The sequence below is a fragment of the Camellia sinensis genome, chromosome 3 (genome assembly GCF_055761805.1).
Source record: "Camellia sinensis isolate YWXY chromosome 3, ASM5576180v1, whole genome shotgun sequence".
Taxonomy (NCBI): Eukaryota; Viridiplantae; Streptophyta; class Magnoliopsida; order Ericales; family Theaceae; genus Camellia; species Camellia sinensis.
In genome coordinates this window covers 176,707,834-176,724,634 of record NC_138963.1, presented here as the reverse complement: position 1 = coordinate 176,724,634, position 16,801 = coordinate 176,707,834, and the positions used below count along the sequence as shown (strand labels likewise).

General features: G+C 33.5%; 1 protein-coding gene and 1 pseudogene across 18 annotated transcripts; both read left to right on the top strand.

The window, feature by feature from the left end:
* Positions 1–6,957: 6,957 nt before the first annotated feature.
* LOC114256484 (uncharacterized) lies at positions 6,958–13,168 on the top strand. Of its 17 annotated transcripts, none has more exons than XM_082921516.1 (8): positions 6,993–7,094; positions 8,837–8,886; positions 9,457–9,534; positions 11,329–11,455; positions 11,565–11,715; positions 12,363–12,454; positions 12,603–12,705; positions 12,997–13,168. In XM_082921516.1, the coding sequence occupies exons 4-6, from the start codon at positions 11,344–11,346 to the stop codon at positions 12,373–12,375; spliced, it is 276 nt and encodes a 91-aa protein (XP_082777642.1). In that variant the 5' UTR covers positions 6,993–7,094; positions 8,837–8,886; positions 9,457–9,534; positions 11,329–11,343; the 3' UTR covers positions 12,376–12,454; positions 12,603–12,705; positions 12,997–13,168. The 17 variants fall into 17 exon arrangements, with proteins under 17 accessions (XP_082777644.1, XP_082777635.1, XP_082777643.1 ...); XM_082921510.1 differs by lacking the exon at positions 12,997–13,168 and adding exons at positions 8,996–9,184; positions 9,298–9,349 and having other exon boundaries at positions 12,363–12,644; XM_082921506.1 differs by lacking the exon at positions 12,997–13,168 and adding an exon at positions 8,996–9,184 and having other exon boundaries at positions 6,985–7,094; positions 9,298–9,534; positions 12,363–12,644.
* Positions 7,061–8,890, top strand: LOC145788577 (transcription termination factor MTERF4, chloroplastic pseudogene; annotated as a pseudogene). The gene has a single exon (XR_014364793.1). The product of XR_014364793.1 is annotated as a transcription termination factor MTERF4, chloroplastic pseudogene (transcript).
* Positions 13,169–16,801: the final 3,633 nt, after the last annotated feature.

The window sequence follows — 16,801 nt, the reverse complement described above, 5'->3', positions numbered from 1 at the left end:
TGCACTTCACAAGATTCACGGCAACTTTTCCAAGGTTTCACATGTTTTGGTGAGTCATCCAAATAATTAGGTTTGGTTTGGAAATAAGTTATTTTAATAATTTTTTTGATTTTTTATAAAAAGATATATAAAAAAATAAAAAGAATGATGTGATAACTTATAATAATTTTTTAGCTAAAACTTCAAGTCGCCAAACGAATTTTACTCTATCAGTATGTAATATAAACTCATTTTACACGTAGAACGTTCTAGGCACAAATCTCCACCTCACACTCAAATTCTAGACACAAATCTAGGCCTAAATTCTGAATTTGGAAACTTACTGAAATTTCATTGAGAGATTTAGAGAGATTGTGATTGGTGGAGATAATAGGATAATAGGGTTTACTACTTTATGTTGGGGATTGGGGAATTGAAATTGATAATTGATATGTAGCAGGAGTCGCATGGTGTCCAATGGGCACCGAATAACTTTTACATAAATAAATTTTTTATTTGATATTTTTATTATAAGATGTCAAGTAATATGTATAATGTGGAGCCTACTATTTTTGTAACTAATGACAAAAAAAAAACAGATAAAAAATTATTTATGTATGTAAAGACTATTCAAGTAACAATATGTGCATGAATTTATTTCAATATGTACACAATAGAACATGATAATGGTTCATATTTATGTATGCAATAATAAATGAATGTAGAATTTAGAATTAAAATTTTCTTTTTTAGAATTATTGTACATATGTATCATCAATATAAAAATGAAGTTAATTTAAGTTAAAAAAAGGAGTTATTAATGAGAGGATACATATATGAGAAATGATGGAGATCACAAGAAAAAGTCGCATGTGACTTATATAATTGTGAAATAATCATAAAAATTTATTATTATTTTAAATTTAGAAAGAATAATTACAAACTTTTAAATAATATAATAGAAATCTTTTATTGCAATTTTAGAATTGAGAGGAATTCGTGTGTTTTTTTGTTGTCTAGTGCTACTATTTTAGAAAAAAAAATTATAATGCGACTCTGCAACAGAAATTTAAAATCTCCACTGTAAATTTTAAATTTTAATTAAATTTTTGATAACTTTTCTCGCACCACAAAGTTTTTCTATATAGCCAGGCGGGTCCATTGAAGAACACCTGCCATAAACGTGAAGGTCAGACTTCCAATTAAATGAACCTTTTGTTTTGTTTTGTTTTATTTGTTTTGTTCTGTTCAGTTGCTTCTTCAATGCCTTTGTGAATTGTGTTGTCTGTACGGTGTATCTGCTGCGCTCCCATGTTAATGGTAGAGAATCAACTCTCTCTCTCTCTCTCTCTCTCTCTCTCTAGATATTTGTCCTTTTATTTTAAAATACTCAAAATTATTGAATTATTAAAAATCTAAAATATAATAATTTTAGGGCATTCGATTCATAAATTCAAATTTAAATTTTGTTTGACTAAAAGTCCACATGCTAAAATATTTTGTCCATAAAGACAAGTTTAGGCAAAATGACTACACTATCCATATATATATATACCTATCCTTCAAAACCTACGGTTTCTAATCCCTTTCCCCCCTCTCTCTCTCTCTCTCTAAACCTATGATCACTTCATTGCTCATTTCTTTCTCCATCACCACCACAACCACCGCTTTCCACCATAACCATCGTTCGTTTTTCAGGGTGGAGAGCAGCCCATGGCTCCTAACATCTCCGATCACAATGTTTCTCGCAACGGTGGCTCTGCCTTTTGCTGCCATGACATCGTCTTCGTTATCAATCCCGAGGTTTCTTTCTCTCTAATTGATCATCATCACTAACAAACAATGATTCAATTGCCGTTTCATTGAAGATTTGATAGCTCCACTGGCAATGATGACCGCAGTGGATCTCTACTCTCTCTCTCTCTCTCTCTCCTCCTTTCCAGATTTACTGCTGATCTAGAACCACCGCTATCATCCATTACAGCATACAAGAGTTTTAGAGACCAACTATTTTGATCTTTAAAAGTGAAAATTTTGTTGCAAAAGACATTTATGGGCCAATTTCTATCATCGTGCAGATAATCGCTAAAAGGTCGTCCTGAAAAATCAAAAATAAGGTTTTTAGCGACAAAATTTTGAAAATGTCACTAATAATATACTTTTAGGGATAAAATAATTTGGTCTCAAAATAGTTTATTTTTTGAGACAAAAGATTTGGTCTCAAAAAGATAATAATTCATCACTAATATCCAATTTTCGTTGTTAAAAATATAATAATGACACTTTTCGCAACAAAAATATTTGGTCTCTAAAAATAATTTTGTTCCTAAATTTTGGTATCTAAAATCTTCATTTTTTGTAGTGATCGTCTTCAAAATCAAAGAAAATGGAAGAAGAATCAAAGGTCTGTTGGTGAAAAGAAGTCGATACGAACATGAAGAGACTCTATTCTCTTCTCTTCGGAGCTGATCTTGCTCTCCAGAAGCGAGATTTCACTTCCACCCAAGTTCTTACTCTCCGCCTCATTAGTTTCCTCGATTCCCAATCTCACACCGATGTCAATGAGGCTTTCATTCGACTTGTTTGTCGCGATGCCTTGTCCAAGATCAACACTGCTCGACGCTCCCTCATTCCAAACGTCAATCGGTACGACCTATGCACAAATATACTTCTCATTCTTTCTATAGTTATTGAGATGTTAATTTCTTGTATAACTGTTAGAATTATTTGAGAAATTGTTAATTTATGGAGAATTAAAGAAGTGCTAGCCAATTAATACCTAGATATGATACGATGGATTCACCATACTGGTCTCGATTATGTGGATTGTTTCTAAGGAAAAAAACTAGTTGTCAAATTAGACGAAGTTATTGAAATGATGAAGCTTCTAATCTCTTGGAAAATAGTTGAATAAAACCCGCCTTCAATTTGGGTACCTAGAAGATGATTGTGTGTTTTGTTATGTTGATTTCTGGTTGATTTCATGAACTATTCTTTATTATAACAACAATTTGTGCTGTATATATCTCTAGCCAAGCTTTTGAACAAACAGGTAGAGATCCAAGGCGTGTTTTTGGCAAGATTGGAAATATGGACATTAAGAAGATTAGGCAGACAAAGTACTTTCAAGCCCCTTTTCACCGGTTTAGAGAAGCAGATTTGGAGATGCACTCTCTCCTCCTCTAACTTGGTGATTACGGAATTGATTTTGAATACATATATACACACACTTGTGTTGAACAAATATAGTCTCTCTAGATCTGTTTCATGTGTTTTTTTTTTTTTTTGTTGTAGTTGTAGTTGTTCATATTTTTTTAGCCATTGTTGAGAACAAATAGCCATGATTTTAGTTAAACACTAATTAAAAAATTGAACAGATGGCCATTGTTGAGAATTTGAACAGATAAAAATGTAGGACATCTCTTTCCCCCCCTCTCTCTCTATGTATGAGAATAAATTGAATAGATAATCAAAAAATTGAACAAATAGGGGGAAAATTTCAACAGATAGTCAAAAAATTTGAACAGATTGAAAATAATTTGAACATATAGATATAAATTTGAACAGATAGTTAAAAAAAAGTCAATAGATAAAAATTCAATAGATAAATTAAAAGATAAAATTAGAAACAAAATGTCCTTCCAAAATAACAAAATGACTTCTTACCAAATTATTTTACAAATGGTGGATTTCTCACTAACAAAAAAATCCACTGTACTAAATACCTTAACCCTCCTTAGATTGGATTTATCACATTTTTCACTAATTTTAATACATAATCTAATAATTGTGCACATTTTAAAACAAAATAGAAAAAAGAAATTGAGAACATATTTCATACTGCTGTTAATTTCCTTCCTTTTTTCTTTTTTTTTTTTTTTTTGGTTGGGGGGCGGGGTGGTGGTTGAATAAGCATTTCATTATAAAAAAAGAATTAAAAGTCTATAATCAGAAAATTACCATGAATTTTACATCAATGGTCTACATTTAAAGTAGCTGTTGATTTTTGTCTGTTAATTCAAATTCTAGGTTCATTTCTAATTTTTTTTTTCCTTCTAAGACTTCATTATTGTTGAGAAAAAATATATATTATGTACAAGTAAACTCAATACAAAATCCTAAACAAGCAACAATGTTTTGAGACCTCAAACTCCAAGAAGCATCAACTAATAACCCAACAAAACTAGGCCTTACAAAAGACCACAAAGTTCAAGAGCCAAGACGTTGCTAAGAAAATTTTAAAAAATTGTCAAGACTGGGTATTAAGATGGGTAGTTTTTTTACGAATCAACTTCAAATGTATAACTTTTTTCTCTTTTTTTTTTTTTTTCCAACAATTTTTTTTTGTATTAGTGGGAATTTCAATTCATCATTTTCAATAAAAAAAATAAAAATAAAAAAAGTTAAAGAGCTCACAAGTGTTTCACCTGAACTTTAATATCAACTTCTGTCCAAATCTCATTGACCTCCCAGGGTGCAGCTTTTACTAAAGAATTTGGTGGCCATTGAGTTCACTATTCTTGTCCAATTGGCAAGGCAATTATCTATACGGCCAAGTTTGGGAAGACTAAAAAAGTATACTTTTTGTCTTTTTGGACTAAAAAATTGAGGTTGAAAATATAGATGTTTGGGTTAACTTTTTGACTTTTTATTGAAAAATGTGTAATAAAAAATTGTAAAAATTGATTTGTAAGGAAAAATTTGAATTGAGAGTTGTGCAGCCGTAATTGTTGACTTTTGATGAATAGTGTTAACTTTTTAACTTTTTGAGTAACTTTTTGACTTTTTAGCTTTTTTTGAAGTCCCCAAACTTAGCCATATATTAAGGAAAAAGAAGTTTTTAACTCCAAGTCTTGTGGGAGTTTTAATCTTTCAATCTAAATTTTTTAATTTTTTGATTTAAAATTTTTTTTTAGCATTTATTAATTTCTCCCAACTCTCAAGTCTTACCCTTATAATAACACTTTAATACATTAAGAACAAGCATAAATTTTTTTTTTAAAAGTCCCAACACATATGATTATTATCCCTCATAATAATACTTTAATGCATTAAGAATAAACATAAAAAAAAATTTATTGAAAAGTCCAACACATATGATTATTATCAAAATATTAAACTTTAATATAATATAATAAAAAAAAAGACATTTAATTCCTTGAAAAGTCTAACACATATCTATACTATATCTATACTATATATTAAGCAAAAGGAGGTTTTTAACCCCAAGCCTTGTGGGAGCTCCAATCTCTCAATCTAAATTTTCTGATTTTTGATTTAAAAAAAAAATCTTAGCATTTATTAACTTCTCCCAACTCCCAAGTCTTACACTCATAATAACACTTTAATGCATTAAGAACAAGCATAAAAAAAATTCTTTGAAATGCAACACATGAATTCCTTGAAAAGTCCCAACATATATGATTATTATCCCTCATAATAATACTTTAATGCATTAAGAACAAGTATAAAAAAAAATTCTTAAAAAGTCCAACACATATGATTATCATCAAAATATTAAACTTTAATATAATATAATAATAAAAAAAGATATTTAATTCATTGAAAATCCAACACATATGATTATTATCAAAATATTAAACTTTAATATAATATAAAAAAGGAAAAAAAGAAGACATTTAAAAAAAAAATTAAAAATCACAATTCACATATATAGGTAATTGTAAACACAATAAAATATGAGGGCATTCATGTCTACACATTTTTTTTATAAGATCTCCTCCATTATAATAAGATAACACTTTATTTCTCTCACCTTATAATCTCTCTCTCTCTCTCTCTCTCTCTCTATATATATATATATATATATGTCTATACTATATATTAAGCAAAAGCGGGTTTTTAACCCCAAGGCCTGTGGAAACTTCAATATACCAATTTGAATTTTCTGAATTTTTTATTAAAAAAAAAACTCAGCGTTTATTAACTTTTTTCAATCCACATGTTTTTCCACATGCTTGCATTTATTGATTTGGTCAAAATCCCCTGATTAGCATTTAAAATCCCCTCATACAAATAATTATGATACAATCTGTGTATAGTTACTGCAGTATGCACTATGGTTAGTGATAAGATTGTTAAATTATTTTTATAAAAAATCTTAAAAAACATAATTTATATATTAAAAAAAATCTAAAACAAATATAAATATCTATGATTATCCCGTGCATAGCACGGGTAATAGGCTAGTTTGTAAATGGGACAAAATGCCTTTCAAATCAAAGCGAATTACGAGTAGGTCTTAATCAATAGATTTATTGTAATAAGTTTTATGAAAAAAATTTATCATAAAAAAAGATTATTAATTGTAAGTTTTAGCGACAATTTATAAAAATCATGACAAAAAAAAGTCACTAATTGTCAATTTTTAGCAACATATATAAAAAATTGTCACAAAAAATTATTTTTAGCGACAATTTTACCAAGACTTATTTTCAATAAGACTTGATGAGAATTAAGTCCAACTATTAGGATCTATTGGTAGTTTACCATAAAATTTGAGGGATGGGATTTTTTTTTTGGGTTGTAATAAAATAAAATTTGAGTTTTTAATTGCGTCAATTTAAACCTTAATTTTTTTATTTGTTTTCAATCTAAACCAGTTGTTTAGTTTTGTTAGGTAAAACTGATAAAAAAAATATTAATTATTAAACTCAATAAAAAATGATATTTTAAACATTTTCTATATACTTATTATGAATAAAATATATATTTTTTTTTGTTAATTTTACTTAACAAAATAGACAAACGATCTACATCAAAAACAAATCAAAACATTAAAATTTAAATTAAAGAAATTAAAAATTCAAGATTTATTTTGTATTCAAATCTTGAGATTTGTTTTGTAATTTTTTTAGGATTTCGGCCCAACATATAAACGATGTAAAAGTCGAGCCTTGAGCGGTCTGGATAAAGGCCCAAAACGTGCAATCGAAATGTACCATTTAGGGTTGGGCCCTATACTTCCCACAGCCCAAATGTTCTCAAATCTCAAACCAGACTCTCTCTCTCTCTCTCTCTCTCTCTCTCTTCACATTACACAGTCGAAGAGTCTTTGAAGCCATGGCCACAAGCTATTTTCACTACCAACAGAGGTGAGCTTATTTCCACTTTCACTTCAATCCAAACACACCTTTATTCTAGAATCATTGTTTTCAATTTTTGCTTCATCAATCAACAACAAATTTGCATTTTGATTCAATACACACACACATATATATACACACACACACACTTTTACCTTCTTGAAATGACCTCACTGCTCAGAAGAAGAACACAACCCTTAAAAACCCTCCTCACAAACTCAAAATTTGCTCCAATTAAACCCTCCCAAAACCCTCAACCCCCAATCCCCTGTTTTCCCCAACAATCTAGGGTTTCAAAATGTCAATCTTTTTCAACCCAATCCCCCAAATTCCCCGAATACGAAATGCCCTCAGTCACGTGGGGCGTTGTTCAAGGGCGTAAAGAAAAGCTCGTCTCTCGTGTCATAATTTGTGATTACTTGAAGGGTATAGGCATAGTCCCGGATGAATTGGAGGACCTAGAATTGCCCTCCACTGTCGAAGTAATGCGCGAACGCGTTGAGTTTTTGCAGAAAATAGGGTTGACAATTGATAATATCAGTGAGTACCCATTGATGCTTGGTTGTAGTGTGCGTAAAAATATCATACCTGTATTGGGTTACTTAGAAAAGATTGGAATTCAAAGGTCGAGGCTTGGAGAGTTTGTTAAGAATTACCCTCAAGTTTTGCATGCGAGTGTTGTTGTTGAGCTTGTTCCGGTGGTTAAGTTCCTCCGTGGGCTTGATGTTGAAAAGCAAGATATGGGATATGTGTTGATGAAGTATCCGGAGCTATTAGGGTTTAAGGTTGAAGGGACGATGAGCACTTCAGTGGCTTATCTAGTTAGTATTGGAGTGAATCCGAGAGATATTGGACCAATGGTCACACAATATCCATATTTTCTGGGAATGAGAGTTGGGACGATGATCAAACCACTTGTTGATTACTTGCTTTCCTTGGGTTTGCCAAAGAAGATCATAGCGAGGATGCTTGAGAAGAGGGCATACATACTTGGTTATGATCTTGAAGAAACTGTTAAGCCGAATGTGGATTGTTTGATAAGTTTTGGGATTCGGAGGGAAGCTCTTGCTTCAATTATTGCACAATACCCACAAACTATTGGACTTCCTTTGAAAGCTAAATTGTCAACACAACAGTATTTCTTCAATTTTAAGCTCAAGATCGATCCTGATGGGTTCGCTCAAGTCATTGAGCGAATGCCACAGATAGTTAGCCTTAACCAAAATGTGATCATGAAACATGTTGAGTTCCTTGTTGGACGGGGCATACCAGTGGAGGATGTTGGAAAGATGGTTGTAAATTGTCCACAGTTAGTTGCTGTGCAAGTTGGGCTAATGAAAAACAGTTATTACTTTTTCAAGAGCGAGATGGGAAGGCCAGTGAATGAGCTCGTGGAGTTTCCAGAGTACTTTACTTACAGCTTGGAATCGAGGATCAAACCCAGGTACCAGAAGTTACAAAGCAAAGGAATTAGGTGTTCGTTGGCTTGGTTTTTAAATTGCAGTGACAAGAGATTTGAAGAGAGACTACAAGCTGATTACCTCGAAATTGAGAGTGCAGGTCCATCATTTTGTATGGGTGGGAAACTTGCACTACCGGGGAGTGAGGTTGTTTCGGATGTCGAAGATGAGAGTGATGATGAAATACTTTATAGACGCACTGTTTCTCTTTAGTTCATTTTTGTGTTGTCACATTAAAGAATTAGTTATACTTTTTAATGTTGATGGCAATCTGTTGTTTATTTTCTGTAGGAATATCAAATGATTCTGAAGATTGCTTAATATGATGATATAGCTTGTGGGTAATTATTGACTGATTAATTTATTTTATTTTAAAATTACTGGATGCTCTTCTCTTCATGCATAACTTTTTACTGGGTATTCTAATTTATTTGATATTTGACAAAGCAGGAAACTGTTGTAAAGATCTGAAGGTTTTCTTGAACCTACGTTTGACCAGCATTTTGACAGACTAATAATCCAATTCAAATTTTTGTTGATGCCTTCAAATTATTATGAGAATATTCCGTAAACGTTGAATTTGACCTGAATCTCAAGATCAAACTAATTTCTTTCTTCTCTAACTTGCAATTGTTGTAGGTTCGTTTTTTGTTTTCATTTTTCATTTTCTGTCTACTGTTCAATGTTCACATAATGGCTCATACGTTTGTTTTCTATAATTTCCATTTTAATTGTGCATTGCAAGAATGCAGATATTTTGCCGTGGGGGCATTTTATGGAATGAAAAAGATCTCAAAATCTGAAGTAGTGTTACCTTTCTATCATCTCTCTCAGCTCTATCACACTCTGCTTCTCTTTTTCTTTCTCGATCTCTTGGTGAAGGGAAATACTATTTCTTCTCTCCTGTGCAGCCGTCTTGCTCTTGGCAAGATCAGAACAATAGATTTTGGTGACGATCTTCTCTCTCTCAGCGAAGATCCTCTCTCTTGGTAAGAACTACTCTTCGATTTTGTGAGTTTGGTATTTTTTAATTTTCTTGCGATGGTAGAACTGTTGTGATTTTTGTGATTTCTGGTCATGATTTTGTTAAATTTTGTGAAATTTGTTGATTGTTTCTGGTTATTGGTGAAAATTGGTGGAGAGATCTATTTTTAGAGATTTGTCGATTTATTTTTTTCCCTTTCCCTAATTTTCCTGTTCTTGAGTCTCCTTTTCTTGCTCTTCCTTTTTTTTTCTTCTTTATTTTATTTTATATATTTTATATATATATATATATATATTTATTTATAAATATATGTATCATCATCAATCAGTCAATACTGTAATACTTCAATACCCTTATAATAATAAAGGAACTTAATTTGGTGAAGCTGTTTGAGGCCTTTAACCCTTTGGTTTACCAAAACCCTCCAAAATGAGGGAAGTCAGAAATTTCATGATTTACCAGACTTAAATCATAAAAGGTTAAATAAGTCCAGTATTCAATCAATTCATTGCTGTCATGTTATGGTGACCAAATATTTCATAGTAAAAATATGAATTCTCCTATGAACTCTATGCTCCTTTTATCATTTTTTTTAACGTAAATTTAAGATTATCATTGAATCAGATTTTGTCTTCAATGTTTTTTGTTTGTTTCTGTAAATTAGATTTATATGCATTTGTTTTGTCTTGCTTGATTAGTAATTTTTATCATATAATTTTAAAATTTTCCGCAAGATCAATGGAAGATTTGGATGTAAAAAAGTCTAGAAGCAGTGTAAACTGCAATGGGATAGTTTGTTAGAAATAATGCTTTTGACATCTTTGGAACAGGGTGAACTTTTGGATGGGGACTGGGGAGAAGGTTCGGCCTTGTTCACTAGATTGTTGTGTTGCACATGCATCATTGCATATTGTGCTCCATTGTGCTATTGTGTTTCAATTATTTTAGGTCACTTTGGTTAAATCAAACTCTTTTGATTGAACTGCTGTTGCAGCAAAGGTTCTGTCTTCAATCAGAAACTGCACATGTGGTTCAATCCTTGCTGTTGCTAATAGATAGTACACGAAGAGCTATTTTTTACAAAGTTTTTGATGTCTCAAATATACATGTCCTCGTACATGAGAGAAGAATGAACAAGTTCACAATATTGTTGAGTAAATGTTCATCTGCCACAGTGCAGAGTCGAAGGTTTTTTCTTCTGGTATTTATCATTGTTTGCTTGTCTCTGCATTAATTGTTCTGTATGTATATGGTCACCAACTTAATTGTTTGTATTTATTATGCTCTGCTTTTGAACGTAATTTTGTTTTCTTTCTTTTTCTACAGTTTCTTTGTTTGTGACATTCCTTATTGTTTGCTTATATCTGCATTAATTCCTCTGTATGGAAATGCTCACTAAATAATTGATGATTTGATTTTTGTGCTTTGCTTTCAAAATTCACACATTCGTGCCTATAACAGCTCCTTTGCTTTCACTTCATCTGATGTTACTACTGATAAAGATTTACAGAGAAGGAATAGAGGAAACTACACATTTTGTGTTCAGGGTTAAGCCTGTCTTTTTATCAATCAACTTCATCCTTAGGAATAAACTATCCTGCTTTGCAGCTTTATTTTTTGGACATTGAATATGGAGTGCAGAACAAATTATGAGTTTTAGTTAACTTGGATCCACACATCATTACCCTTTTGATTGCTATTATGGCTTCAACCCCATATTTGGTGTTCTTTAGAAGTTTGAGAACAGTTGCTGACTTGGACACTCATCATATTTTTGTTCACGCTGATCCATCTGTAGATTCCCGTGCTTATAATGCTCCTAATGCTTTTCAAGTTGCTGCAATGGCACGAGGATAATGAGGCTGTAGAGTATAGAGAGCGTGATATTATTGTGCAGAAACGTCATGGTCATTCTGAGAGAATTGGTATGTGTTATTCATTGAAATATAATAATATAATCATTTTGTTGCAAACCATGTAGCATCTTTGTAATTATTTCCAAACCTTCACAATTATAGCTTTCTATTCTTGCAGGAAAGCATCCCTCATCAACTAACGACTCTCAAGGATGTTTTTCTATCAAAAAGATGATAAGACAGAATGTAATGATCGTTGAGAAGGCTTATCCAAGAAATGGATTTACAAATGGCAAAAGCTTTAAAAGCTGGTCTGTATTGATACAGAGGTAAACTCCAAATCAATCGATTAGCTAAGCTGAATTTGCATTAGGCAAATCCTTGTTTACACAACCAAATCATTAATACATATTCCAAATAAACCCTTGTTCAGTGACAAATTGTGGATTGCAAAATCAATTCAATTAATGATACTACGTTTTATAGTACAGAGCCCTCACCTGCCAAGAGTTGAGAGTTGGAATTCTAACTTTCCAAGTTGGTGCTCTTTGCTTTTATGATTTGGCCGGCTGGCCTCTCTATTAAATTTTTTGCCTTGGCAGGAAAAAATTAATGGTACCTGATAATATCTATTCTATTTATAGCATTGAAATGTTTTATTCCCATCATTTTCCTTTATTATCTTTTGAGTGTTAAGCTAATAATCTCTCTCCAATTGCTTCATTATTACGAAGCAAATCATGTGCTTAATTTATTCCTTGTAGCAATAAAAAGTGGAAGCCACAATTTTTGGAAATGACATGCAAATGTTACAGTGCAATATCAAATGCAGTGATCAGAGCTTTCATGAATCAATCCTAGTTGCATCAAAAAAATGAATCAATCCTAGTTGCATCAAAAAAATGAATCAATCCTAGGGGAGTGTATGAACAAGTTTTGATGTTGTCAAGTAACCATCATTTTCTGACTAACGTAGGCAAAAACCTTGAGAACATGTTTGGAGCGATGCACAGACAACAGGTTTTTTGGACTGATGTTGCTGCTACAGTGTTTCTGGGAAAACCATGTGTCTCTCTCTCTCTCTCTCTCTCTCTCTCTCTCTCCAAAATGAGTGACCTTTTAGTAGCATCACATTGCCAATTTTCTACTCAAAAGAATATTGTTTCTGGCTCATTTTGTGTACTAAAATTTTCTAATCACAATGGTGCATTTTCAGATCATGATGACTGAATAAAGTCGTAAATCGAATAATTCCCAATGGCCTTTTGTTCTACCGAAATAACTTGAGCATTTATTGACTACTTTGAAGGACTATTCACGTAAGAGTGCTCTTCATCTCATGACTCTTCAGGTTCACTAGTGTAAAAGCATTTCTTTTACGCTATGTTTTGTTGAGAGATTTGGGAAAAGATTTGGAAAGGGAAAGAGAAAATGTGTGTGAAACTAGGTGAAATGTAAGTATATTTTATTCACATTTCACCTATCTTTTCCTTTCCCTTTCCAAATTTCCCAACTAAACACAACGTTAGTATATCTACTATCTTGCTTCATTTAACAGCTAACATCTCCAGCTTGGAACTTTTGGTCTTCTCTATCAATTGTTGGTCTAGTTTTCTTTGCTCACAAGCTGGAAGATGGCTGCCTTATGGAGTCTTGGGTTGTCCTCAGTTTTGAGGCAATATTTATTGGTTTTTTTCTTTTATTGATGTATTGAAATGTGCCTACATTGTACTTAACTCATACTCATCAATGAAATTTATTTTTGCTGATCAAAGAAATAAACATTAGATTACACAAATATTATACCTGAAATTTGTATAACTTTATTGATTTAGCTTCCCTTCTTCCACAGGCTTGGCTTCCCACGATGCCCACACAGCTAGCTCATTAACAAAATTAATAAAACGTTTGAAAACACCAATTATTTTCATTTTTCTGTTAAAATCATTTAAAAATTTTGAAAAAAAATAAATCACTATGTTTGGTTTTAATTTTTTGAAAATTGAGTTTTTTTTTATTTTTTTCTATATATTTTTTTGTTTTAAGTGAATATTTTTAAAATTTTAAGTAATTTTTTTTGTTTTTTTATATGTACCTTATGTAGATGTGTTTAAAAAGTAAAGAATGTGTGAAAAAAATATTTAAAAAAATTAATAAATATACAAGGATACAAAAAATGTATTGAAATTTTATATATATATTTTTATATTTTTGGTATTTAATGAATTTTTTTAAAAAAATTTCACAAATATTATAATTTTTTAATTGTGTTTATGTTAGGTATATTTAAAAATTTTAAAAAAATGTTTAAAATATTAAAAAAATTTAGTAAAAACAAAAAAAATAAAATTTTAATTTCTCGAAAAGTGAATCCTGAATTTAAAAACCAAACAAGCAGAATAGTGTTCCTTAATAAGTGGATTATTTTTGAAGTTACAAAAAAAAAAAAAAGTAGTGAAAACTTTTTTTTATTTAAATTTTCTTTTCTCACCTCAATTTTATAAGGGGAAATGCTAGACCTGTGTTCCTAGCATTGTGCTTTTGAATAATATTATATGTACTAATTGATATATTAATGAATGATGTAGCATAATTTTAAAGATTTTGAATATTTATAATTTATATAATCAGTGATATCATAGTGTTAAAATAATAAAATCATAACATATGTTGATATAATAATTAATATATCAAAATGTGTATAGCACTACTGTTCTCTTTTACAAGAGTAGTACCAAAAAGGGTGAGGTCTAGAGGGTGTTGCTATTAGACCTCGTGTCATTGTTTATTTTTTCAAGTTTTATTATATTTATTTTTAAAAAATAAATAATTATTATAATTTTATAAATAAAAATATATATTTTAAAAATAAATATAATAAAATTATATAATTATAATTTGATAATTAAAAGGGTGAGGTTTAGAAGGTGTTGCTATTTTGCGTCGTGTCATCATAGGATTTTGTGGGAGTCGAATAAATAGAAGAGTCGGAAGGTGCGTACCTTAGAAATCAGATATTATTCGGCTCCATGCTGCGTGACTAGGATGCCGAATACGTTAGGAAGGCCGAATAGCCGGAGATTAGTAGTTCCGAACAAATAAAAGGGGAATGGGATAAAAGTATGCTCAGGCCCCGAGGCCTAAAAAGCAAGTATAAATACAAGAACCACAGATTTAGAAAGGTATGTAAGAATCACTTCACTGAACTTAGTAAACAAGCTATCTTGAGTGTTTGAACTGACTTGTCCGTCGGAGCGCTGATTCCGGCACCCCCGACCGAAGTGTTTATATCTTTTCAGGTGACTAGCTGAGGATCACTAGCGTCTCCCAAGATCTGAAGAGTATTTCCAAACCACTTCTCCACAACTGGCGCCGTCTGTGGGAATACTCAAATACATCCATGGCAGGTGTGACTGAAAATCCTCCGATAGCCACTGATGAGACCACACAGAGAGACGACCTCACTCCAGCAAACTCGCTTGGACTAAAAACCATCGCAGCAAGACTTGCCTTGGACTTCTGCTCATCGCCAAACCCAACGCAAAAGACCATACAAGCGACCATGGCACAAGCTAGGCAAACCAAACAGAGGTTGGACAACATCATCGCTGAGAACGAACACCTTCGTCGCGATCTGGCCTCGGAAATAGCAAAATCCAAACAAACAGTGCGCCAGGCTTCTGAGCGACCCCCGAGGGCAAATGATCGACGATCTCGAGCCCGACAGCAAGAAACTGACGGCTGCTATGCCTCAACAGATCATCTTGAGGAGTTAGTAAAGGACGAGGAGTTAGTAAAGGACGAACGTCCCCAACAATGCGTCCGAAGGAGTGCGATCAAAACACCTGCCCTTTCGAAAGATGCATTTTCGCTTGACACCGTCCACATGATATACAGCCTACCAGCAGCCCCAGCCGTGCATGCGATCCAATCACATCCAGGCCCCCAACAGCAACTCACGCCAGCAAAGCGGCTCCAAGAAACGCCAAGTATTACCTTTGACGACTCTTATTTGATCGGCTTAACACTCCCTCACATCGATCCATTGGTTGTTGAGCTACGCGTAAACCGGTTCACCGTCGAACGCGTTCTTATCGACCAGGGCAGTACTTCGGAGGTTATGTATTATAAAACCTTCATCAAACTCGGATTCAACGAGTCAGACCTGACTCCGGCTCCTTATCCACTATTTGGCTTCAATGCCAATCCAGAGTACCCATTGGGAAAGATCAGCTTACCCGTTCGAGCATGTTCCAGAACGGTGGATGTGGAATTCTTGGTCGTCAGGCTGCCATCATCGTACAATCTCATCATGGGGCGATCGTGGTTGCATACCTTGCAGGCCGTCCCAAGCACCTATCATCAACTGCTACGTTTCCTAACAGAACACGGCATTGAGCAAATCCGCGGCTCCCAGAAATCGGCACAAGCATGTTATCTCCTTGTCGCCAAAATGCCAAAGGAACTGCAAGTAAACTCCATTGAGGTGTCGAATCAGGAGATCCTTGATGACGTTGGGCGGCCTCCAAATGAGAAGGCCATGGAAGGTTTAGACCGAGTTGACATCGACGGAAGCCCAGAAAAGTTCTTAATGATCGGCGCTTCTTTGAATCAGGCCAACAGGCAGCAGTTGATCTCTTTCTTGCTCAACAACCTCGACGTCTTTGTGTGGACTCCGTACGAAATGCTGGGAATAGACCCGTCAGTTTCACAGCACCATCTGAATGTCGATCCCAAATGTAAGCCGATCATTCAGAAAGGCCGGCGGTCAGCTGTGGAGCACACTGCTGCCGTTGTTGAGAAGATAGACAGACTGCTTGACGCCGGGACAATTAGAGAAGTCACTTACCCTACGTGGCTCTCCAATACAGTGGTGGTGAAGAAGAAAAATGGGACTTGGCAAGTGTGCGTCGATTTTACGGATCTGAACAAAGCTTGCCCCAAAGACTGTTTTCCTCTACCCAGAATCGACCAGCTTGTCGATGCGACGGCACGCCATCAACGCATAAGCTTCCTCGATGCTTACAGAGGCTACCATCAAATCGCCATGCATCCAGATGACCAGGACAAAACTGCATTCCTCACCCCAATAGGAACCTACTGCTACAAAGTTATGCATTTTGGGCTGAAGAATGCAGGGGCAACCTACCAAAGACTGGTCACCGCCATGTTCAAAGAGCAACTCGGCCACACTATGGAAGTATACATCGACGATATGGTGGTCAAGTCCAAAGAAGAACAGAATCATATAGCCGATCTAGAAAAGACATTTAGCATCTTACGCAAATACAGAATGAGACTGAACGCTTCCAAGTGTGCGTTCGGAATTGGCTGTGGCAAATTCTTGGGTTACATCGTCAATCACCGAGGAATCGAAGCCAGCTCGAGGCAAGTCACAGCAATCTTGGAACTCGG